Raw genomic sequence first — 27621 nt, forward strand, 5'->3', positions numbered from 1 at the left:
TATTGTGACATCCATTGGACACATTTAGAAATGCAGTTTCTTTCATTAAAATTGCAGCTCATTTTCATACTTAGCAAACTTGTCATGCGGGCCGGATTAGACCTATTCGCGGGCCTGATACGGCCCTTGGGCCGTACGTTTGACACCCCTGGAATAGACTAACCTAGCATGTCTGCCTGTTCAAATACAGATGTATTGTAAGCACTGAAGCTATCATATTAAATAGCCATCCAAGTAAGATAGCCTATTAAAGTCTTAATATAATGTTAGCGCTAGAGATGTCCGATAATGGCTTTTTTGCCGATATCCGATATTGTCCAACTCTTAAGTACCGATTCCGATATCAACCGATACCGATATATACAGTGGATGCATTTCAACAATGTAACTTTACCATGAATTGATTAATGTGGACCCCGACTTAAACAAGTTGAAAATCTTATTCGGGTGTTACCACTTAATGGTCAATTGTACGGAATATGTACTGTACTGTGCAATCTACAAATACAAGTTTCAATCAATCAATCAGAAACAAGGTTTTCGAAAATAAGAGTACAACTTCAACTCTAGTTGTGGAAAAAAATGCCAACATGGCACTGCCATATTTATATTATTGAAGTCACATAATGCATTATTTTTTCAACATGCCTCAAAACAGCAGCTTGGAATTTGGGATATGCTCTCCCTGAGATAATCCTGATACCCACTACAACTATGGGAAATACTATACTTTGACTTTCACAAAGTGTATTATTTTGTATTTTTTTTAAACATGCCTCATATGGGGGAGATGGGGGGCGGGGTTTGGTGGTAGCGGGGGGTGTATATTGTAGCTTCCCGGAAGAGTTGGTGCTGAAAGGGGTTCTGGGTATTTGTTCTGCTGTGTTTATGTTGTGTTACGGTGTGGATGATCTCCCGAAATGTGTTTGTCATTCCTGTTTGGTGTGGGTTCACAGTGTGGCGCATATTTGTACCAGTGTTAAAGTTGCTTATATGGCCACCCTCAGTGTGACCTGTATGGCTGTTGATCAAGTATGCCTTGCAATCATGTATGTGTGTCTGTAAAAGCCACATATATTAAGTATTGGAACCATGATCGCGGAGCACTTGCTGATTGGGCTGGGCATAGTTCTGGTGTATCGTCAAATTTGTAAGACGATGGCAGCCACTCTAGGAGCCCAAAAGCTGTTTGTCGCAATGGATGGTTTGGGCAGGGCTGTGGGAACACAGACTGCGGCGATTTCTGAACTGAATCGCAAGATGGATCACATCATGGAGAAGCTTGCTGAAAATGAACATTTAATTGAATTTGAGAGCACCCAGCATGGACGAATAGAACAGACAAGTCATTGTTTTGTCTGCTCGCGGAAAACAAACGTCTGCTCGCGGAAAAGAAACATCCTAATCTACGATTTAACTCCCTCGAATGGCCTTGACACTGTGGAAACAGGACCAGGCTGTTCTGCAAAACACCCCCGAGGACACCTCAATGATGGACGCTTCTGACCTCCCTCCCTCCTCAACGACACCTGGAATCGAACTTTTGCAGACCGGCCTCAGTCTAAAAAACATTACATAATCACACCCAAGGCAATTGGGCATACACGCACCCCTTGGATGGCAGCGCTTCAAAGCAGCGGTCGCCTTCCAGGGCTCCAACTCCCAGTCCCTCTTTTGTCGTGATTAAATATAACGTTTTTATGTGTGCATTGTATGGAGGTTTTTCCCCCACTCCAAACTAGGCCCCCTGTGATGACTTGTCCAGGCTGTACGCCGCCTTCCGCCCGAATGCAGCTGACCCAGTAGGGACAAGCGGTAGAAAATGGATGAATGGATGGATTATATCTCCTGCACCAGAGGGCTAACTTTGATGTATGTAGATTTTGTCTTACATTATCAGCACGCAGAAACTTGAGGTCAGCCCCCTCCTTATCTTAAATCATCAGTCTGTATGACAGGAAGTCGCTCCTCAACTGTCTGGGCAGGACCAGCAGCTCTAAAGAATGAGGGGTAAATCCAGCAATACCGCACCTGAATCCTAATCACGTTGATGCTAACCTCCAGAGAAATCTGTAGTGTCCATGTGTCGTCGCTTCACTCAAGGACGGTGGGGAGGGGAACCCTTGAGGACCTAAAAGGCCTGTGGGGCAGCCAAATGGTCTCTCCATGTCTTATTATGGAGCAGACTTGAAGGCGCTAATAAAAAATAGCTCGTCAATCAACTGGAGTGAAATTACTGCAATAACGATGCCCTGCTTGAGAGGACGTTTAAACTGTAAGAAGACCATTTTACAGTTAATGGACGTCCCGTAACGCTGGATCTTAGCATCAATGTTGCACCAATTATTGCAAGAAGCCCTAAATATCACCCTCGGACTGATACAAGAGCAAATCGGAATGGAACCGAAAAAAGGAAACATGCATTCAAGGCGGGTCCTCGTGAATCACAGGACCATTAGGCCGGAGCCCTGCACGTTTCCAGTGCTGCGTGGAAAAATAGCTCGCTAATGGCTTTTATGCAAAACAACAGGCGAGCTTGGCACAGGTGCTCGGCTGAGGAGGTAGTCAGGACGCCTTTTGCTGCAACACGCAACATGGAAATAGGATGACTCACCTTGTGGGATGGGAAAGCAAACTGGCAGCTAAACTGATCTTTGAGGATTCAAAGGGCAACCCGCTATGTTGCTTTTCAAACAAAATCAATCAACAAAAAGACCGGAACTTCAATCTTTTATCATGAAAAACCAAGATAGATGCAATAAGTCTTCGTTAGAGTGACAAAGTATGTTTTTACAAGCCATTGCATGATCTCAAACAGCTCATGCGCTTCCAACTAGGGATGTCAGAAATATCAATACTAGTAGCACGTGCAAACAATATGTTAATAGCTGGGGTTTTTTTCCAGTATTGTCAGTGCAGAATACTGTACAACTCTTTTCCCTCAGCAAAGCCTCTCCAACTCTCGGAACATGAAAACTGAGTCAGTGTTGAAGGAAAAAAAAATAGACTGTGAGACAATGTGTATATATATATATATATATATATATATATATATATATATATATATATATATATTTTTTGCAGACCGGTGGAAGAGGGGTTAGTGCGTCTGCCTCACAATACAAAGGTCCTGCAGTCCTGGGTTCAAATCCAGGCTCGGGATCTTTCTGTGTGGAGTTTGCATGTCCTCCCCGTGAATGCGTGGGTTCCCTCCGGGTACTCCGGCTTCCTCCCACCTCCAAAGACATGCACCTGGGGATAGGTTGATTGGCAACACTAAATTGGCCCTAGTGTGTGAATGTGAGTGTGAAAGTTGTCTGTCTGTCTGTGTTTTCCCTGCGATGAGGTGGCGACTTGTCCAGGGTGTACCCCGCCTTCCGCCCGATTGTAGCTGAGATAGGCGCCAGCGCCCCCCGCGACCTCAAAAGGGAATAAGCGGTAGAAAATGGATGGATATATAAAGGGCACGCTGAATAAAATGGATGGATGGATGGATGCATATATGTATATATATATATATATATATATATATATATATATATATATATATATATATATATATGTATATATGTACATACATATATATACATATACATATATATCCCTATATATATACACACATATATATACATATATACATATACATATATACATACATACATATATATATATATACATACATACATACATACATATATATATATATATATATATATATATATATATATATATATATATTAGGGCTGGGCAACGATTAAAAATTGTAATCAAAGTTAATCGCACTATTTCTCCGATTAATCGTGATTAACTGCATTGTATACGCAAAGCCCAATAATGAATTCAAAAGTAGTGTGTAGTGCACCTTTATTGGAATATTCCCCGACATGAACAAAAGCGCCAAAACATTTGTTGAGCAAACACAATTTAAATCAGTCCTTGTTAAACAGTAGCAGTTAAATAGTATATTTTATGAAAATAAACTCAAAAAATGTAAATACAAACATTTAAGCTTATTGCCACTGCCAGAGTATTTGAGTTATCCTGTTTGTTATGGAAAATAAATATAATCTACATACAAATCTCTGAGCCACAATCATAACATCCGAACAGGCAATTTCTGAGGTAACAGCAGGAACATTTTTATTTTATCAGGGATCTTATGTTTAAAAAACCTATATTATAGGTAGTGGGCTGTTTTAGGGAATTTTTGATTAAATTATTCGTAGTATCAATATTAATAATGTTGTGTTTATTCTGCGTAGTGCACTTAAAATAATTATGACCATATCTAGGAATTGATATGATGGGAATTTTCCGATTGTTTGCTTGGTGCTTTGATAAACTGAACGCATCATATACATGGTACTATATTGTGATGTTATGAGCCAGGGGGAAAAAAACTACCCTACCCAGCATGCAACAGGAATGACGAGCATGCGCGGTAGCCCGGTAAAGGTTGTGTGTCGCCATGACGGCATCTTGTATGTTGTGATATGCACGCTCTGAAAGCAAACGTTAAGAACTCAGCCAACACTCCTCGTCTGCATTATTCATAAATACACAGACAACACATATACTCCGCTGCTTCACAGGCCGCTGGATGTAGCCGGCAAAGTATTCCCATGCTAGCTAGCCGGTCTAGCAAGCACGCGTCATTCAGTCCAAAACGGCCCGATCTATCCACATTCAGACTTGTCTGGCGGTCGTAAGTGATCCCGGAGTGACCACGCTGTAAGCCAGCCATGAAATTTGCAGAATTGTCCGGTATTTTTGCCAAATGTTCCATCTTTACCAAGAGCCCCTCGACGCCGAAGCCCGCCCGGGCGCCGCCATCTTTATAAGAAAAGGCGTTAACAAAATAAAAGCATGTAAACAACATACGCAAATGCGCGATAAAATAATTGTCGGCGTTAATAGATTGATGAGTTAACTCGTAATTAACGCATTAATTTGCCCACCTCTAATATATATATGTGTGTGTATATATATATATATATATATGTATATGTATGTATATATATATGTGTGTAGATATATATATATATATATATATATGTATATGTATGTATATATATATATATATATATAAATATATATATATATATATATATATATATATATATATGTATATATATATATATATGTATATATATATATATATATACACACACACACACATATACTGTATATATCCACAAATATACATACATAGATACACACACACACACATATATATATATATATATATATATATATATATATATATATATATATACATATATATATATATATATATATATATATATATATATGCTATCCAGTGTACAAACCCCGTTTCCATATGAGTTGGGAAATCGGGTTAGATGTAAATATAAACGGAATACAATGATTTGCAAATCCTTTTCAACCCATATTCAGTTGAATATGCTACAAAGACAACATATTTGATGTTCAAACTGATAAACATTTTTTTTTCTGGCAAATAATCATTAACTTTAGAATTTGATGCCAGCAACACGTGACAAAGAAGTTGGGAAAGGTGGCAATAAATACTGATAAAGTTGAGGAATGCCCATCAAACACTTATATGGAACATCCCACAGGTGTGCAGGCTAATTGGGAACAGGTGGGTGCCATGATTGGGCATAAAAGCAGCTTCCAAGAAATGCTAAGTCATTTACAAACAAGGATGGGGCAAGGGTCACCAATTTGTAAGCAAATTGTCGAAAAGTTTTAGAACAACATTTCTCAACGAGCTATTGCAAGGAATTTAGGGATTTTACCATCTACGGTCCGTAAAATCATTTAAAAAGTTCAGAGATTCTGGAAAAATCACTGCACGTAAGCGATGATATTTCAGACTTTTGATCCCTCAAGCGGTACTGCATCAAAAACCGACATCAGTGTGTAAAGGATATCACCACATGGGCTCAAGAACACTTCATAAAACCACTGTCAGTAACTACAGTTTGGTCGCTACATCTGTAAGTGCAAGTTAAAACTCTACTATGCAAAGCCAAACCCATTTATCAACAATAACCTGAAACGCCGCCGGGTTGGCTGGGCCCGAGCTCACTTAAGATGGACTGATGCAAAGTGGAAAGGTGTTTTCTGTGGTCTAACGAGTCCACATTTCAAATTATATTTGGAAACAGAGGACGTGGTGTCCTCCAGAACAAAGAGGAAAATAACCATCCGGATTGTTGTAGGCGCAAAGATCATAAGCCAGCATCTGTGATGGTATGGGGGTGTATTAGTGCCCAAGGCATGGGTAACTTACACATCTGTGAAGGCACCATTAATGCTGAAAGGTCCATACAGGTTTTGGAACAACATAAGTTGTCATCCAAGCAACGTTATCATGGACGCCCCTGCTTATTTCAGCAAAACAATGCCAAGAAGCCACGTGTTACAACAGTGTGGCTTCGTAGTAAAAGAGTGCGTGTTACGCTTGTGTGGCATTGTAATGCAGGATTCGGTCCTCCGTGGATGCGTCAGCAAGAACACAGCAAAAAGGTAAGAACTAAGGGATTTATTAAACACAAGGAGCTATGAACAAAAACACTGATACAAATAGAAAAGGCAAATAAAAGCGCTAGCATGGAAAGCTAGGACCAACAAACTGAAACCCAAAGGCACACAAAAGGAAATACAAAACAACTAGCGTGAAAGCTAGGAATAAAAATAAAGCTTAGCGTGAGAGCTAGCGAAAACGAGAGTGAGAGACAAGTCGTAAACAGATGTATGTGAACAAACTAAGATCCGACAATCAGTGAACAGAAAACGCTGGCTTATAAACAGGTGGTGATTAGTAAAGACAGGTGTGCTGGAAAAGAGAGTAGCAGCTGAAACTAATGAGTGACCATGGAAACGAACGAAACAGGAACTAAGTATGTCAAACCGCAGAGTGATATAAAAATGGAACAAAAATAACAATATGGTGATGATCCGACCATCGGATCACAACAGTGCGGGTACTTTCCTGGCCCGCCTGCAGTCCAGACCTGTCTCCCGTCGAAAACGTGTGGCGCATTATGAAGCGTAAAATACGACAGCGGAGACCCCGGACTGTTGAACAACTGAAGCTTTACATAAAACAAGATTGGGAAAGAATTCCACTTTCCAAAGCTTCAACAATTAGTTTCCTCAGTTCCCAAACGTTTATTGAGTGTTGTTAAAAGAAAAGGTGATGTAACACAGTGGTGAACATGCCCTTTCCCAACTACTTTGGCACGTGTTGCAGCCATGAACTTCTAAGATAAAGCTTATGAGTTTGAACATCAAATATGTTGTCTTGGTAGCATATTCAACTGAATATGGGTTGAAAATGATTTGCAAATCATTGTATTCGGTTTATATTTACATCTAATACAATTTCCCAACTCATATGGAAACGGGGTTTGTAGAAAATTATTCCCACAGGTCCGGAGGCTGACACAGAAAATGCACCCTCTTTTTGCCATGCTATAGAACAGCTAATAAAATAGCTTTCTAATCCGATCAAAGACTTTGAGGAATCTTTATGAGGGTGTCTAAAAAACACACGTATTTACGAGGCTGTAACACATTTCTATATTAGCTGCTGGGATTGTTCTCATTTAATTACCGCACACGCTATAATGTTTCTCCATCAGGCTAATGAGAGCGCGTGGACCTTGAAATCACATTCTGCACATTCTGCTCCGTGCTGGGCCGCAAAGCTGCTTCGACGGTATCTCGGTGTTGAGCGCCATAAAAAGACAGCAGCTTTCATTCATGCAACCGGATTTGCATGGTAGATGCGAAAAATCCAACTAAAGAAAATCACCAACATCATTTATAGATCCCTCTGCTGTTCACGTGTTACATTATCTGAATTTGTGATAAATAGGACTGTCAAAGGTATACATTTCAAAAACGGCGCCGATGTTTTTAAAGGGCACCCACTTCCTGTTTGACCCTCGGGCTGTGCCGTAGCGGGGGGAAGTTGGATGCAATTCACTCGCGAGTGATGATCAGCCACAAGCGGGAAAATAGTGAGCAGAAATGGACAAAGAAAAGTGTACATAAAAGGCCTACTGAAACCCACTACTACCGACCACGCAGTCTGATATTTTATATACCAATGATGAAATATTAACATTGCAACACATGCCAATACGGCCTTTTTAGTTTACTAAATTACAATTTTGAATTTCCCGGGGAGTTTCCTGTTGAAAACGTTGCAGAATGATGACGCATATGATGACGCATGTTTGTGACGTTATTTCATCGCATAATTACACAGTATTTTGGACATCTGTGTTGCTGAATCGTTTGCAATTTTTTCAATTAATAATGGAGACGTCAAAGAAGAATGCTGTTGGTGGAAAGCGGTGGATTGCAGCTGCCTTTAGCAACCGAAACACAGCCGGTGTTTCTTTGTTTGTTGTGAAGCTTTAACACAAAGCGGTCAAGCGAACATGTTTCTCTACGTCAACCAGCAAGTTTTTGGATGGGAAAATTGTGATATTAAGTCAGCTCTTACCGGAGACTTCAGCGGATTATGCGACTTCCTCCTGCAGCTCAAAAAGGCAGCTGTGATCTTGGCTCCTGCATTGGCTTCTATGAGAGACACTGGCGTTCACCGCAGCCATCCGACTTTCAGGTATGAGTTTACAATTTCACTATTAAAACAATAAGCAGATAAGGGATCTTCCAGATCTATCCTAGTAAATGTGTCTAGTTACATCTGAAACGGTCCCACTGCCGCAGCAATTTTTTTTTTTTTTGTTCTTCACTCTAACTTTCCTCATCCACGAATCTTGCATCCTCTTATTAATGGGGAAATTGTCGCTTTCTCGGTCCATATAGCTCTTGCTGCTGGAGGCTATGATTATAAACAATGTGAGGATGTGAGTAGCCCTACAACCCGTGACATCACGCGCACATCGTCTGCTACTTCCGGTAAAGGCGAGGCTTTTTTTATTAGCGACCAAAAGTTGCAAACTTTATCATCGATGTTCTCTACTAAATCCTTTCAGCAAAAATATGAAAATAACGCAAAATGATCAAGTATGACACATAGAATGGACCTGCTATCCCCGTTAGAATAACATTTCATAGGCCTTTATGGAAATATCAGGTTTAAAGCCATGGCAAGTTGTTCTCCCGATAAGTAAGGAGATTTTTTTCGCTGTGAGAAGTGACAACCTCAGTGCTGTTTTTCTGGCTAACTGTGTACAGTTAGCCATTTAGCTAGTTAGCCTTTCAACCTTTTTTGGTTGCCGACCCCTGTTCTAGGAAATAGGAATTACCGATGTAAATGATAAACCGCGATAACATTCTCGGTGGTTAGTGTCGTGGCATTAAAGAGAAATGGCTCGAAGTAAGACTTTACTTTATGTTTCGTGGGCAGCCGGTAACATACTGAGCATGTAAAAATCATCACTCGCACTAGGTCAATACTAGAGATGTCTGAAAATGGCTTTTTTGCCGATATCCGATATTGTCCAACTCTTAATTACTGATTTATATATCAGCCGATACCGATATATACAGTCGTGGAATGAACACATTATTATGCCTAATTTTGTTGTGATGCCCCGCTGGATGCCTTAAACAATGTAACAAGGTTTTCCAAAATAAATCAACTCAAGTTATGGAAAAAAATGTCAACATGGCACTGCCATATTTATTATTGAAGTCATAAAGTGCATTTTTTTTTTTAACATGCCTCAAAACAGCAGCCTGAGAAAGCATGAGGAGGTTGAGTTGGGCTGGGTTAGGGGGTAGTGGGGGGTGTATATTGTAGCGTCCTGGAACAGTTAATGCTGCAAGGGGGTCTGGGTATTTGTTCTGTTGTGTTTATGTTGTGTTACGGTGCGGATGTTCTCCCAAAATGTGTTTGCCATTATTGTTTGGTGTGGGTTCACAGTGTGGCGCATATTTGGAACAGTGTTAAAGTTGTTTATACGGCCAACCTCAGTGTGACCTGTATGGCTGTTGACCAAGTATGCCTTGCATTCACTTGTGTGTGTGTGAAAAACCGTAGATATTTTGTGACTGGGCCGGCACGCAAATGCAATGCCTTTAAGGCACGCCCCCAATATTGTTTTCAGGGGGGAAATTGGGAGAAATTCGGGAGAATGGTTGCCCCGGGAGATTTTCGGGAAGGGCACTGAAATACGGGAGTCTCCCGGGTAAATCGGGAGGGTTGGCAAGTATGACTCGGAGACGCAACAGCTCTGTATTTCTCCCTACGTCCGTGTACCACCCCATACAGCATCTTTTTGAAATGTCATAAATTTTACTTTTTGAAACCGATGCCGAATATTTACGATATTACATTTGAAAGCATTTATCGGCTGATAATATCGGCATTATCGGACATCTATAGTCAATACTCATTATTATCACAGTCATAGTCTATGTTCCCTTTCCTCAGCTTATGCCAGAGGTGTCCAAATATTTTCCAGCGAGGACCACATAGAGAAAAATTGAAAGATGCAAGGGCCACTTTTGTATATTTCGTATCTGAAAAAATACTCAAACCAAAAAAATGTCGGTGAACATATGCTAACATTTGAGAAACACTTATACATCTTAGTTTTGTGTTATAAATAACCAAGCAATAAAATCATGTGTGATTTTTTAAATAATGATTGTATTTGTATTTATGTTAACTGTGCACTAAAGTAAGCTTATATTTACTAATATTGCTTTTATACCATCAACTGAAGCGCTTTTGAGGGCTTTAGTACACTCAAAAACAAAGAAAGGTGTACACTTTTTCATGACAGGGCACACGGAAGTACTTAAAGACCTTATTCAGTAAGACGCTCAGGTTGTCGGACGTTTTGGTATTCAGGTCCCATTTTTGGGGGATTTGGTCCCGTTTAATTTTTATAGTTTTTTGTTCTAATTTGGGACCTTTTTAGTATGTCTACAGCATGGGTGTCAAACTCTGGCCCGCGGCCCAAATCTGGCCCGCCGTGTAATTGAATTTAGCATTAGAGCTGGCCCGCCGGTGTTATACAGCGTCAGTGCCGCTGTAACACCGCATTCACCGCTAATACTCATACTTGCCAACCCTCCTAACTTTCCCGGTAGTCTCCCGGAGTTCAGTGCCCCTCCCGAAAATCTCCCGGGGCAACCATTCTCCCGAGTTTCTACCGATTTCCACCTGGACAACTATATTGGGGGCCGTGCATTTAAGGCACTGCCTTTAGCGTTCTCTACAACCTGTCGTCACGTCCGCTTTTCCTCCATACTAACAGCGTGTCACATAATATTTGTGGCTTTTACGCAAACACACACACGCACAAGTGAATGCAAAGCATACTTGGTCAACAGCCATACAGGTCATACTGAGGGTGGCCATATAAACAATTTTAGCACTGTTACAAATATGCGCCACACTGTGAACCCACACCAAACAAGAATGACAAACACATTTCGGGTGAACATCTGCACCGTAACACAACAGAACAAATACCCAGAAGCACTAACTCTTCCGGGAAACTTCCAGCAAACTGACCAATAATTTACGTTTTATTCATGCATTTTCTCTTGCTACTTCAAGGCCTGAATGTTTGGTTCATTCATTATTGTTATTTTATTTTCAAATGTATTATTAGCCTGTGGAAAATGTTTTATATTTACCTCAGAAGATTGCAAATAGAAAAAAAGGCATAAAATGTTTATTTAAATTGTATTTGATATGCCATTGATATTTTTTTAATTATTATTATTATTATTTGAAACTCGATTTTGCATGTCACTAAAGTTATATAAGCCTTGTTTGTTCAATATTTAATGCAAAACGTGTTTGGGTCCCTATTAAAAGGTTAATTTGTTCAACCTTGGCCCGCGGCTTTGTTCCGTTTAAAATTTTGGCCCACTCTTTATTTGAGTTTGACACTCCTGGTCTACAGAATGTGTCGAGGGTCAATAAAAATCGCGGTGCGGGCCACAAATGGCACCCGGGCCGCACTTTGTACACCCCTGGCTTATGCCCATAACATAACAAGGTGTACTTGTGCAGTTATCTAAATGACCATAACAGTACAGTATTAAACACGGACAAACCGTAGCAAATGTGCGGTAGGCAGTAATAACAAAACTGGATAAATCATACAAAATGTATTCAGTATAATAACCACAACATTGCATGTCAAATGTGGGCGTCCTATTAACACATGTAGTCACTTTACTAGAAGTTAGGCTTACAGATCAGACTTGAACGGGTTTCTGTTAAAATTGTAATTCGCACTTGAAGTGAAGTAATTAACTCATATTCCATCCATCCATTTTCTACCGCTTATTCCCTTTTGGGATCGCGGGGGGCGCTGGCGCCTATCTCAGCTACAATCTCAGCTACAATCTGGCGGAAGGCGGGGTACACCCTGGACAAGTCGCCACCTCATCGCAGGGCCAACACAGATAGACAGACAACATTCACACTCACATTCACACACTAGGGCCAATTTAGTGTTGCCAATCAACCTATCCCCAGGTGCATGTCTTTGGAAGTGGGAGGAAGCCGGAGTACCCGGAGGGAACCCACGCATTCACGGGGAGAACATGCAAACTCCTCACAGAAAGATCCCGTGCATGGATTTGAACCCAGGACTGCAGGAGCTTCGTATTGTGAGGCAGACGCACTAACCCCTCTGCCACCGTGAAGCCCCTTAACTCGTATCATGTACTACATATGTTGAATGTTTATATTCAATTTGGAGAAAGTGAACTACCAGGTTTAAGTAAGCATTAGTTGAGCCCATAACAAACTAAGAAGCCTTCTCCAGAGAAGAAAGAATAAAACCAGGCTTCGGAATGCAAAAGTTATTGGGCTCTGTAAGATTTCTCAAATTGTTTTTTGCAGTCTGTTGGATAGGGGATACTTTTGAAAAGTCTGAAAGACGCCGACTTGTAAACCGTCGTCCATTGTTTGTTATGAGAGTCTGCGGTGCCCCGTGGACTGAGAAATAGTCTGTTGCAAAAGTGAGGTTGCAGGGCAGGTCAGTCTCAAACCAGCCTGAGAATGAGTCCACAAGTACGAAATATTGCCTGTTTCACAAGTCGAAGATGTCAACAGCTGAAGATGACCGAGGCAGCTCCAGAACAGGGTGCAAATAAAATTGCTCCCTTTGTTGATGTGCTCCGTCTGCACCTCCATTTCAATGTCTTTTGTCATTGTTGGCCAGAATACGAAGTCCCTCGCTCTCTGGTTTGTGGCTTCTGCTCCCTCTGTGAAGTATGCTTGTACTGTATATCTGCTTTGTAAAGATGCAGGTATGGCAGTTTTCTGACCTTTCATGATGATCCCATCCTCCATAGTCAGTTCATCTCTGAAAGGGAACTATGGAAGCAACGCGAGTGGGAGGCTGTGCGGCCTGTTTGGCCAGACATGCCTGATCGAGTTGCTGAGCATCTGGAGAGCCTGGTTGGTGGCAGTTTGATCTCTGAGTCCCTGCACGCGAGCCGAGGAAACGTAACAAACTGACATTATATTTCCCATCCTCTATAGTCAGTTCATCTCTGAAAGGGAAGTATGGAAGCAATGCGAGTGGGATGCTGTGCGGCCTGTTTGGCCAGACATGCCTGATCGGGTTGCTGAGCATCCGGAGGACCTGGTCGGTGGCAGTGTGATCTCTGAGTCCCTGCGAGCGAGCCAAGGACAACAAACTGACATCGTATTGAAATCATCAATCTCGTTCACCAGTTGATCTGTGGTGATCCTGGGAGCCCTCGGCAGAGTGTCGGTCAAGTGCATTTGTTTTCCGTTTTTGTATACCAGAAGCCTCAACATCATCCACTGTAGTCTCGCTGGAGCTGTGTGAATTGGCTTTTTGATCATTTTCACAAAAGGTGGGTGGTCGGTCTCTATGGTGATTGCTTTGCCAGAGGCGTAACGTAATCATGAAGCTTCAAACACACAAATATCACAGCAAGCAGTTTCTTTTCTATCTGGGCATATTAAGTATCTGTGTCCGTTAGGGTAGGTGAGGCAGAGGATACAGGTCGGCCTCCCTGCAGGCAGGATGCACCGAGTCCATATCGGGAAGCATCGCAAGACAGCGTGACGGGTTTGTGAACATCATAGAATGACATGTACCCCTTCAAAGTGTCAAAAGCACACTGCTGTTGTTCATGTCACAACCACCCATCTTTCTGTGTTAGCTGTCATAGCGGTGCAATGATTCTGCTTGATCTGGGTATAAATATATTTAGTAACCATGCCAAGAAATCTCTGCAGGGCTGGAATCTCGGTAGGCACCAATATCTTGCTTATTCCTGGGTTTTTGAAGGGTCTGCCTTTAAAACCTGAGCTGTGAAAATATGACCACCATAACTGACTTAGTTTAGCCTGAACTAACTTTTGAGGGGATTGACTCTTGGCTTCACCTCCCTGGCTCTGTTGAGTGTGTTTCTCAGGTTAGTGTTAAGCTAGTAAATGTCTTCGCTTGCAATGAGAATGCCATCCACGATGATCGCACATGGAAAGCCGGCGAAGATCTGTCCAATGGAGCGCTGAAAGACCTCGCTGGCAGAGTCCTGCACTTAATAAACTCCCCTTTCAGTGATACAGATCATTTCCTGGAAAAGCCGTTGTAGCATGTTAATTTCGAGCTAGGGCGTTGATCGCTAGTTAAAAACTAGACACTAGAAACTATTGGCCTAGTGGTTAGAGTGTCCGCCCTGATATCGGTAGGTCGTGAGTTCCAACCCCGGCCGAGTCAAACCAAAGACTATAAAGACAGGACTCCTCACCTCCCTGCTTGACACTCAGCATCAAGGGTTGGAATTGGGGCTTAAATCACCAAAAATTATTCCCGGCCACGGCCACTGCTGCTGCTCACTGCTGCCCTCACCTCCCAGGGGGTGAACAAGGGGATGGGTCAAATGCAGAGGACACATTTCCCCACACCTAGTGTGTGCATGACAATCATTGGTACTTTAACTTTAACTTAACTATAGCTGCTTACATTATTGCAGAGATGAGTGAGGAGACTCCGACTTGTGTGCTTACTGGTGAATATTACCTCAAAATACACCAGACAGTCCTTTAGATGAAACTGTTAACAATTTTTGAACAAATAAATGATGTGTATTCAAATAAAACCTAAAAACAAATTCCTGAATGGCATTGTTAGTTTAACTCCTTGTCGTGGCGGTAGATTTAGATTATTCAATTATCAAAAGTACAAAAAATTCAAATAAAGTGCACCAAAAAGGACAGTGAAAGCTGTGCATGAAAAAGTACACTTTAGGGAAAGCTAAACACAAAAATACAAAGCAACAATCTAAATTTGTCACAACATGTTTGTAAGTCCAAACAATCTCCATAAACATCCAAAAACTAAACAAAGAATGACTTAGCGTAACAGGTCGTAACAGTATCCCCCTTATAGGATGGATTTTAGACATCCCAGAAGCCCTAAAAAGAACAAGTCCAAAATTACGGGAGGATGGAAGGAGGACTTGATTTCCGGACCAAACGTCCCCAAAGCCATCAGGAACAGGTCAGGTGGCAACGGCGAGTATAGTGCCGCTGCAGCTGGCGAAGAAGAGGCGAACTAGAGCATCAGTGAAAATCCACGGTCAGGTCCTAATTGCTGCTGCCGTGGCAGGCGTCCATGAACTGGCCACATACACGACTGGCAAGGAGGATGAGTGTGGGTACCAAGCAGGCACTTCTGTGGTGGGTCAGTGCTAGATGGGTGCTTATGTGGCAGACGACCTGGAGGTTGATCAGGCTTCTGGGCTGGAGGTACAGCAGGCTCCTGGGCTGGAAGTGAAACTGACAGCATCGGACCCACCGGAGGAGCTAGTGGCATCAGACCTACTGAAGAAGAGGCTGGAAGCGGCAGAAGACCCACAGGAAGCGGCACTGGAGGTGGCAGTCCCACAGGAATCTGCACAGGAGGCGGCAATGCCAGACCCACAGGAAGCGGCATTGAAGATACCAGTGGACTCGCTAGACATAGAGCTGGCGGCCTTCCTGGATGCAGACCTGGCAGAGGTGTACTTGAAGGATACAGAGGTGGCGTCTGCGGTCTCGCCGGACGCAGAGGTGGCGGCGCCCTTTCCGGATGAGAGCTGGCGGCGGCAGCGGCATCGCCGGACACAGAGCTGTTGGCGGTGACTTCGCAGGACATAGAGCTGTGCATCTTCAGTCACACAGCTTCCAGTCCTAGCTCCCCCCTCAAGGAGCAAAATCCAAGCGCTATTCCAAGCTGGAGGGAAGAATTGTTGACTCACGACCTTAGCAGGGGAAGAAACCAAGGGTGGGTACGTCTTAAAAAGCTGGGGATCCAGAGTGGGAGGAAGCCGGGCCTTGGAGAACCAGGGTATGTAACAGGAACAGGCAAAGCAGGGAGTGTGGAGTGGCCGAGGCGGGATGAACTTGAGCCCTGACCAACTTCGGCCGTTTGGCTGTTACAGCCATAGAAATATTGTCGAAACTGAGTGCGTCACGTCCGGTTTAAAACACGTCCGCCGCTTGAAGCCTGCTTGCCTCTGGTGAGCCGTAATGGAAATGCGATGGTTCTGAGCCAAGGCTGTGCTGAGTGATAGCCCAAGCCTTTAGTACACTCAAGCCAAGTGAGCATTAATCATACCTCAATTTGTTGGTGGGCTCATTCTGTTAGGTTCGCTCCTTGTGACCCCAAAATACAGGAGACAGCACGCAGTGTGAAGGTAGAATTAGATCTAGATTATTCAATGTCCAAAAGTAAAAAAAACTCAAGAGTGCAGCAGGGAAAATGCACCAAAAATGACACAGTAAAAGCCATGCTTGAAAAAGTATGCTTGAGGTAAAGCTAAACAAAAAAAATTCAAAGCAACAAACTAAATTTCCCACATTGCGTTCCTATCGATCTCCAACAAACTCAAACCATGATCCCATCCTGACCTACAAATGAGACTTGACTAGATGGTGCCTATGTGATGATCAGCAGCAGGTGAAACACGTTATCACTAATCACCCCCAGGTGTAAAAGACAGCGGAAGCAACGGGTGCCGAGCTACTTGGAAACAAAATAAGAGCGCAAAACAGGAAGTGAACCAAAAACACAGAAAAAACACTGAAGTAAGAGGTCGTAACACTTCAGACAATAAAATGGCATTTATCTCAAAATATTGGGGTCTTTTTTTAAATTTAAACTCAATCATGTACGCAAATATGTCATATAGGAATTAAAGGCCTACTGAAACCCACCACTACAGACCACGCAGTCTGATAGTTTATATATCAATGATGAAATCTTAAAATTGCAACACATGCCAATACGGCCGGTTTAGTTTACTAAATTGCAATTTTAAATTTTGCGCAAAGTATCCTGTTGAAAACGTTGCGGATTGTAGCGGCCATTTTTGTCCAGCCCGATCCCAGCTATAAGTAGTCTGCTTTAATCGCATAATTACACAGTATTCTGGACATCTGTGTTGCTGAATCTTTTGCAATTTGTTCAATTATTAATGGAGACGTTTAAGAAGAAAGATGTAGGTGGGAAGCGGTGGATTGCGGCTGCCTTTAGCAACACTAACACAGCCGGTGTTTCCTTGTTTACATTCCCGAAGGTGAAGCTTTACTATGGAACACAGCGGTCAAGCAAACATGGTTCCCTACCACATGTCAAACGGCAGGTTTCGAGTGAGAAAATTGAGGTAATAAGTCGGCTCTTACTGTAGACATGAGCGGATATCTTGCGTCGTTCCTCGTGCACCTGTCAAACAGGCAGCTGTGGACACTCTTGCCTCCTCCGACCGGCCTCCCCCGAACGTGGGATGCTTTCCACCGTGTAGGAGGGGGAAACAAAGCTCAGCCTGGCCCCAACGGCTGCCTTCGCTTCGCCTCGTCGAGAAACGTGGCTTCCTTCAGAGACACTGGCGGTCACCACACCCCTCCTACTTTCAGGTACCATATAATCTCACTAAAACACTAGTAACACAATAAGCAGATAAGGGATTTTCCAGAATTATCCTAGTAAATGTGTCCAATAACATCTGAATCGCTCCCACTGCCCTCGCCTTTTTTTTTCTTTCTTTAGTCCTTCATTCTAACTTTCCTCATCCCCGAATCTTTCATCCTCGATCAAAATAATGGGGAAATCGTCGCTTTCTCGGTCAGAATCGCTCTCGCTGCTTGTAAACAATGTGAGGATGTGATGAGCTCTACAACCGGTGACGTCACGCGCACATTGTCTGCTACTTCCGGTACAGGCAAGGCTTTTTTGTTAGCGACCAAAAGTTGCGAACTTTATCGTCGATGTTCTCTACTAAATCCTTTCAGCAAAAATATGACAATATCGCAAAATGATCAAGTATGACCCATAAAATAGACCTGCTATCCCCGTTTGAATAAGAAAATCTCATTTCAGTAGGCCTTTAACTATACACAATAAAACTAAATGCTTTGAATGTTTTTTGAAGTTACACCTTTGTGACATGAAAAAAACACAAGTAATGTAAAAAAAAACTTTACTTTTTTTATATACATTAAAACAAAGAAGTTTGGCTAATGAAGATGAAGTCTAATAAACAACCTTTGTTCTTCTCTTGGTTCGGTACAACAGTTTAACCAACAAAAATAAAGAGCAGTGACACCTCTCACATCGAATACATAATCTTCACAGCCTGCGTTTGATTCGATGAGATGACAAAACATTTTAGCTGGTACTGATGTTATTTGAACACTGATACAGACTTTGGGGTTTGTTTTCCCTGAATGCAAAGGAAAGTTGGAGCGGGCAAGGCGTGAAGGTAAGGACATATTTATTTATTACTATAAAAAAGGAAAAAAAGGCGCGCACAAGGCGGAAGTACAAAAACTTGGCTAATGAAACCAAAAAACTTGCACAAAGGCAGAAACTATGAACATGAAGCAAAACTCGTTAACTGTGAAATGAAAAAACTAAACTTACGTGGCATGGCAAGAAGCATAACTATGAACGGGCATGAGTATCAGAAGAAGCATGCCGTGAAGTGAACAGAGGTAATGTCGCCAGGCTGACTTCCTGGCAACTATCGGTTTAAATAAGAATGACATGATTAGTGAAAACGGGGGCGTGACTCAAAATGTGAAACAGGTGAAACTAATGGTTGCTATGGTGACAAAACAAGAGAGTGAACAAGTAGGAACTGAGTGTCCAAAAACCAAACAGAACATTAATTGAACAAAACATGATCATAGACATGACAAAATAAAAGCAACATCAAGTAGTTTTCTCCTTCGCTGTATACTTTTAGTGTGGGGACAAGACAAGTGTCTCCAATATTGTCCACACCTGTCTCCATCTAAACACAGCAGTGCGCTCTCAAACGGACGCCGGTGAGCAAGGGTAAAATGACGTTAAAGGGGAACATTATCACTATTTCAGAAGGGTTAAAACCAATAAAAATCAGTTCCCGGTGGCTTATTTTATTTTTCTAAGTTTTTTTTCAAAATTTTACCCATTACGCAATATCCCGAAAAACTGCTTTAAAGTGCCCTTGACGCCAATTCAAACAAACATGGCGGATAGAACAAAAAGATGTATCGACAGCTTGGATTCAGACTCGGATTTCAGCGGTTTAAGCGATTCAACAGATTACGCTGGAGTGTGGAGAAAGATAGCGAAAACGAAATTGAAGAAGCAACTGAAGCTATTGAGCCATATCACGACAGACAACGGCAACCAGGACGAATTCGGCCATTCCCTTCTAACCAACGATTGTATTTTTTGACAACTGGTGCAACTTGAATCCGCAGATTGGTATGTATTTGTTTGGCATTAAATGTGGGTGGAGGGAAAGGCTGGATGCAAATATAGCTACAAATGAGGCATAATGATGCAATATGTACATACAGCGAGCCTAAATAGCATGTTAGCATTGATTAGCTTGCAGTCATGCCGTGCGCAAATATGTCTGATTAGCACATAAGTCAATAACATCAACAAAACGCACCTGTGTGATTTCGTTGACTTTATCATTAGAAATGCATCTGTTTTGAGTGTCGCAGGATATCCACACAACCTGTGTCGTAGCATCGCGTACGACAGAACAGAACAAACGAGGGACTTTAGCATCTTTTGACAACTGGTGCAACTTGAATCCGTCGATTGGTATGTGTTTGTTTGGCATTAAATGTGGGTGGAGGGAAAGGCTGGATGCAAATATAGCTGCAAATGAGGCATAATGATGCAATATGTACATACAGCTAGCCTAAATAGTATGTTAGCATCGATTAGCATGCCGTGACCATTGATATGTCTGATTAGCACACTCCACGTAAGTCAACTTGAATCCGTCCCTGTTCGTGTTGTTACACCCTCCGACAACACACCGACGAGGCATAATGTCTCCAAGGTACGGAAAACAGTCGAAAAAACGGAAAATAAGAGCCGATTTGACTTGGTGTGTGTAATGTGTTTGAGAAAATGGCGGATTGCTTCCTGTTTTGACGTCACGGGTGAAAGGTCATTGTTCCGACAGCGAACAATTGAAAGGCGTTTAAATCGCCAAATTCACCCTTTTAGAGTTCGGAAATCGGTTAAAAAAACATATGGTCTTTTTTCTGCAACATGAAGGTATATATTGACGCTTACATAGGTCTGGTGATAATGTTCCCCTTTAAACCACGGGCTTGGCTCCGTTTATCCCGAGGGGAAATCTCCAGAGCAAAGTCCGTGTAGCTTGTCCGCCATGATTATCAAACCAAACATCGCTACCAGACTTCATGGTGCCTAAAATGCATTAATAAATGACGAGGTTTCGGTAATTAAAAAATTAGACATATTGCTTCCTGTCGGGAATTTTATCGTAAATGATCATTATACCGTTTATTGTTACATCCCTAGTCCATTAACAAGTAAAAGGTCAAGGGCGGTCACGGCATGATCTAGCCGCAGATGTTGGTCAATTTTTAGGGCATTACAAAGGGTATGCTTTTTGATCGCTGCCATATGTTGGAAATTATAGAACCAGCTGAGAGAAAAAGAAAGAAGAATAAGGAAGTCATCCTACACGAGAATATCAATCAATCAATCAATCAATGCTAAGGATACCTTGTTAGGTATGTCTGAAATGATGACCATGGTGATATCGCTCGTTCTCCATGTCTCTGCTCTCCTTCTTTGAGCCTGTCAACCATTTTCATGCCCTTTGCCACGGCTCCGCCTGAGCTTGAAGACTTTGACCGTGTTTTAATTTCTCTTCAGACTGGATGTGTCAGAATTTCCTCCAACTAAATAAGGACAAAACTGACATAATTGTCTTTGGTGCCAAAGCAGTCACCGCTCATTTCTAATCCCTAGGTCTGAAGCCAAAGGACCAGGTAACGATTCTTTGCATTATTATTGTTTCTGATCTAAATTTTAACTCGCACATCTAGTTTTTTCTAAAGCATAGTCTATATATTTTTGGCCTAAATGAAGTGTTGAATTATGTTTTATTTACGTATTATAGGTATTACATATCCACACATCTTTTTTCTACAAACCCCAAAACTAGTAAAGCTGGCACGTTGTGTAAATGGTAAATAAAAACAGAATACAATGATTTGCAAATCCTTTTCAACCTATATTCAACTGGATGCACTGCAAAGACAAGATATTTTAACGTTCAAACTGAGAAACTTTGTTATTTTTTTTGCAAATATTAGCTCATTTGGAATTTGATGGAAAAATGGGGAAAAACTGGAATTATATCAAACTGAATTCTGATTTAGATTGGACGTGTCATTGTGAAAATGCTTAAAGGAAAATGGAAAAGTATTTTGGAGTTTGGGTGTTGGTGGAGGGAACAGTTATAAAGTCATCTAAAATACTGTGTGTTAAAAAAGGGGGCAGATAAATATAAGAATATTATTCTTCCATCTGCTCCTTTCTGATCATGGAAATGTAGAAGAAACAAAAAAAAACAATGAAAGTGTCACTTGTAAATATGTATTTTCATGAAAGGAATAAAAAAAATGATGATGATGCCTGCAACATGTTTAAAAAAACTGGCGCAAGTGGCAAAAAAGACTGAGAAAGTTGAGGAATGCTCATCAAACACTTATTTGGAACACCCCACAGGTGAACAGAGCTAACTGGGAACAGGTGGGTGCCATGATTGGGTGTAAAAGCAGCTTCCATTCAGTCACTCACAAACAAGCTTGGTGCGAGGGTCACCACTTTGTGAACAAATGCGAGAGCAAATTGTTGAACAGTTTAAGAACAACATTTCTCAACTAGCTATTGAAAGGAATTTAGGGATTTCACTACTTAATGTCTTTAAATGACATGAAAATGTTCAGAGAATCTGGAGAAATCACTGCACGTAACATTGAAAGCCTCTAACCTTTGATCCCCCAGGCAATACGGCATCAAAAACCGACATCAGTGTGTAAAGGACATCACCACTTTGGCTCAGGAACACTTCAGAAAACCACTGTCAGTAACTAGTTTGTCGCTACATCTGTAAGTGCAAGTTAAAACTCTACTATGCAAAGCGAAAGTGGCAAAAAAGACTGAGAAAGTTGAGGAATGCTCATCAAACACTTATTTGGAACACCCCACAGGTGAACAGAGCTAATTGGGAACAGGTGGGTGCCATGATTGGGTGTAAAAGCAGCTTCCATGAAATGTTTAGTCCCTCACAAACAAGCTTGGTGCGAGGTTCCCCACTTTGTGAACAAATGCGAGAGCAAATTGTTGAACAGTTTAAGAACAACATTTCTCAACTAGCTATTGAAAGGAATTTAGGGATTTCTCTACTTAATGTCTTTAAATGACATGAAAATGTTCAGAGAATCTGGAGAAATCACTGCACGTAACATTGAAAGCCTGTAACCTTTGATCCCCCAGGCGATACTGCATCAAAAACCGACATCAGCGTGTAAAGGACATCCCCACATGGGCTCAGAGACACTTCAGAAAACCACTGTCAGTAACTACAGTTTGTTGCTACATCTGTAAGTGCAAGTTAAAACTACTATGCAAAGCGAAAGCCATTTATCAACAACACCCAGAAAAGCCACCGGCTTCGCTGGGCCCGAGCTCATCTTAGAAGTACTGATGCGAAGTGGGAAAGTGTTTTGTGGTCTGACGAATCCACATTTCAAATTGTTTTTGGAAACTGCGGACGTCGTGTCCTCCGGACCAAAGAGGAAAAGAACCATCCGGACTGTTATAGGCGCAAAGTTCAAAAGCCAACATCTGTGATGGTATGGGGGTGTATTAGTGGCCAAGGCATGGGTAACTTACACATTTGTGAAGGCACCATTAATACTGAAAGATACATACAGGCTTTGGAGCAACATATGTTGCCATCCAAGAAACGTTATCATGGACGCCCCTGCTTATTTCAACAAGACAATGCCAAGCCACATTCTGCACGTGTTACAACAGCGTGGCTTCGTAGTAAAAAAATTGTGGGTACCACACTGGCCTTCTTGTAGTCTCCAATTGAAAATGTGTGGCGCATTACGAAGCCTAAAACACGATTTAAACCTGCTCTACCGATGCGTTGGTATCCCCCAAGGCATATCCATGGTTTGATGCAAACTGATAATACTTTCCATCTCTTGTCATATTTGATTGCATGCAGACTCCAGGAGTAGAGTAGATGTAAGTCACAGCAAAATCTAACCTTGAAAAAAAAAACAATGACACAAAGAGAAAGAAAGTATGCAACATTCAAATTTTCGTAAATCCATCTGATTGGTCCTTTGTTACCAGTGCCGCTTTTCAGTTTAATTAAAGCTATGGCTCTGCTGCATCAACAGATGTTTATGTACCCCCTTTAGGGCCCTAGATGGACCCCTTTTCCTTGCTTAGTGCCTCACTCTTGTACCTTCCCCCCATCTGTTTGATCAATAATGTACATTAAAAAAAACCACTGTAATGTGAAGTGAATTATGGATTCTACAGTAGCTCTCCCTGCAGCTGTTTCACTCCCTGTCCTGCCCTTTAGGACTTCATTCTAGCACAGTCCTAAACCTATTTCACTTTAAAAGTCAAAGAATTAACTCACTTGTGTTTAAAGTACGTTTTGCAGATGAAAACAAACATTTGCGTTATGATAGTACAGCTTTCTCACCTCAAACATTTTAAATAATGGCAGAAACTGGACTCTCCTAACTCGAACGTTTCCGTGGTTGAAAAGGACACATTCATACCGAAAAGTCGAAGGAAAATACGGTCCAAAAGTTAACATAATCCAGAAAACTAGTACAGATCAGACAATGGTGTATATGTTTCTTTGACTTTTTATTCATAGACGTATGTAGAAGTGGCTGGTTGTATCCGCTGCTTTAATGTCTTTCATGTCCTTTGTGTTCTTTGATGTTTGATGTTTCCCGATGTGTACTATGGCTATGAGTTGTTGTTGTTGTTGTTCTTTTCCCTTGGCCTCAGTCTGGACCCCCTCTCCAGGGCCCAGGCTTAGACTGATTTTTATTTTACTTTAATCTTCTATTTTTTTCTCCCATTCCCCCCCACTTGTTTACCTGTATCTTACCTTTTTTTGTAAGGGGCGCTGGAAGCCGGCAGACCCGTCAGCGATCCTGTTCTGTCTCCCTGTAATGTTTGTCTGATCTTGAATGGGATTGTGCTGAAAATGTTAATTTTCCTGAAGGAACTCTCCTGAAGGAATAAATAAAGTACTATCTAAACTAAACTAATCTAATGGACGTAGCAGACTCCTGTTTTCACACTGTGGTGAGGAATGTCTTGTCCTGGTTTTTTCTGTTTTGTGAATTGCATGTTTTACTTTGAAAAGTAACTCCTATCGTTTAAGATCACCTGCCCTTCTGTTTCCACCTGTTCCCCATTACCCTCATGTGTCCTATAAGCCCACGCCTCCCTTTGTTCTGTGCCAGATTGACTCGTTTATTCCTGCGTCTCCAGCGTCTTGTCCATGCCTTGCCTCGTCTCATGTTTGAATACCATCCATCCATCCATTTCCTACCGCGTATTCCCTATGGGGTCGCGGGGGACGCTGGTGCCTATCTCAGCTACAATCGGGCGGAAGGCGGTGTACACCCTGGACAAGTTGCTACCTCATCGCAGGTGTTTGAATACCTTGATCCTGAATCCTTTCGTTGATATTTGGAGTTTTCTTTTCCTCCTCCTCGGCAGAGTGATTTTGTGTTATTTAGTTTTACAGCCCCTGAGCTAAAATTAGTTTGACACCCCTGATTTAGGGCCACATACAGAGAAATTAAAGAATGTGGGTACCATTTTTGACAACTTTGTAAACTCGGTAAAGTTAGGAAAAAATGAGGAAAACCTACTTCCAAGTAGGAATGGTAAAATCATTGAATGATAACTTTAAAATAAAGACCAATTCAGGTTGTATTTTTGTTAAAAATAAGAGCACGCACATTTATGAAAATTTACAGATCGTAATAGTTTTTACACTTACACGTTACATTTAATAGAATTCGAGCGTACACTTTCTGAATAAATATATAATGTCGAATGTCAAATTTGTCAAATTGAGTTTGGCAGAGTTTTAAAATGTTCCCATTGTTGATCATTTTAAATCCATCAGCGTATGAAATTAATTATATCAAAATCAAATTACAGGATATAATTATTATAACGTACTCATTTTCTGTTAGAATAATTATGTTTATATTATCACACTAACTTTAGTATGCTTAAAGTTTGTTGCTTTAGTTATTATATATTGTGCTCAAGTTAGACTTTTTCTAATATATGCAGGGACAAAACTTTTTGTCTGAGGGGTGGCCTCAGCCACAGATGTTATCTTTGTTTTAGCCCGCTAACAGCCAAGGACCTCAACGAAGATAAGATGACAGCACGCAGACGAAGCAGAGACTTCAAGGACCTCAACGAAGATAAGATGACAACACGCATACCAAGCGGGGACAAGACGAAATCACAAGGCCTCCGGCCCAATCCGTCACATACTGTGCTTCCTGGACCTGCTTTGCATAATATATGTGACCACTCTTTTTTGAGGCGGCCTCTGTGATGTTGACTACGGAACTCTGAATAAAAAGAGGGACGCGGGAGCTGAACCTTAGAGCGTAGGACAAGACTGTGACTAAGTGTTCAGCTCCGTGCGTTCTCCTCATGAGTTAAATTGAACTCTGTCTCTGCATGATTCCTTGCTTCTTGTCTTGTAAATAGATGTCATCAGTGTTTGAACCTTACATTTTCCTGAAGTACCAAACATCATGCGGTTTATTCTGTGCATATAATAAACCACAAAACTTGTGAATTTGGACTAACTTCATTAATCACACATGAAGTCAGAAGGAAATACATATTTCAGCATATTTTTTTGAAACGCCTGGAAAATGAGTCCTTATTACCAACAACATATTTGACAATCAAGGCATGAACGTAACAATCCACATTTTGTATCACTGAGTAATAAGCAGCATTATGTGCGTAGCTTCCAAAAACGGCACTTTGCACTTTGCTGGGAAAATGGCCCTTATTTTGAAATGCAAAAACGTTGCAAAGGTATTCTTACTGTGCATATTACTGACTTTTTTTAAAAATTGTTTAGGAAATCTTACCTTTCCAGCTTCCAAGGCTCCTTGGTCCATGGCAAAGCTGCAGAAGAAGGTGATGGACACCAATTAGTCAAATGGTATACACAAATAATGTCACTATGATCTTATGATTATTGTGAGAAGGCATGACCTTTATTTACTAACAATTTATTCAAATATTTCATTGTTTTTTCTCCCGCTTATCCTGTTTAGTGTAAATGGGTGAGCTGAAGCCAATGGCAGCTGATTTTAAGGTAAATACAAAGTATACCAAGTACCACATTCACTTTCACACTTAAGACAGTTCAGAGTTTCCAATTAACTGAACTTTGAATGCTAGAGGGAAACATGAGTACCCAGATTAAGTTTACACAAACACAGGGAGATTATTACCTCGGAACCCCCTTGCTGCCTCTGTGTTGCCTGTCTAAACTATATAAATAATGTAGAGCATACCGTTTTATCAACCTCACACATTACAGCAGTCAAGTAAGCGCTCAAACTCAAACAAGACAATTTCAGCCTTCACAATAAAAGCACAGTGCTGACCAAACTGAAAGTCAAAGCATTTTGTAAGTGTATAAGTGTGATTTTTACAAGGAATCGGTTAACGTATTTTCCGGACAATAAGGCGCACTTAAAATCATTGTTTTCCCCTCAAAACTCGACAGTGCGCCTTACAACCCGGTGCGCCTAATGTACGGAATAATTCTGGTTTTGCTTACCGACCTGGAAGCAATTTTATTTGGTACATGGTATAATGACAAGTGTGACCAGTAGATGGCAGTCAAACATACAAACCCCATTTCCATATGAGTTGGGAAATTGTGTTAGATGTAAATATAAACTGAATACAATGATTTGCAAATCATTTTTGACCCATACTAAATTGAATATGCTACAAAGACAAAATATTTGATGTTCAAACTGATCAAAAAAAATTTGGGGGCAATTTGATGCCACACTTAGTCATCTGTGAAGGCAGCATTAATGCTGAAAGGTACATACAGGTTTTGGAACAACATATGCTGCCGTCTTTTTCATGGACGCCCCTACTTATTTCAGCAAGACAATGCCAAGCCCCATTCAGCACGTGTTACAACAGCGTGGTTTCGTAAAAAAAAAAAAAAGAGTGCGGGTACTTTCCTGGCCCGCCTGCAGTC

General features: G+C 41.4%; 1 protein-coding gene across 5 annotated transcripts in view; it reads right to left on the bottom strand.

Annotated features, from left to right (window-relative positions):
• whrna (whirlin a) overlaps positions 1 to 27621 on the bottom strand; it is a 289942-nt gene that overhangs the window by 68865 nt on the left and 193456 nt on the right. For all 5 annotated transcript variants that reach the window (XM_061876910.1, XM_061876907.1, XM_061876909.1 and 2 more), the window contains exon 5: positions 26483 to 26519. In XM_061876910.1, coding sequence (XP_061732894.1) covers positions 26483 to 26519 — 37 coding nt within the window. The remainder of the gene's footprint in view (positions 1 to 26482; positions 26520 to 27621) is intronic.

Source organism: Nerophis ophidion, linkage group LG17 (genome assembly GCF_033978795.1).
Source record: "Nerophis ophidion isolate RoL-2023_Sa linkage group LG17, RoL_Noph_v1.0, whole genome shotgun sequence".
NCBI lineage: Eukaryota > Metazoa > Chordata > Actinopteri > Syngnathiformes > Syngnathidae > Nerophis > Nerophis ophidion.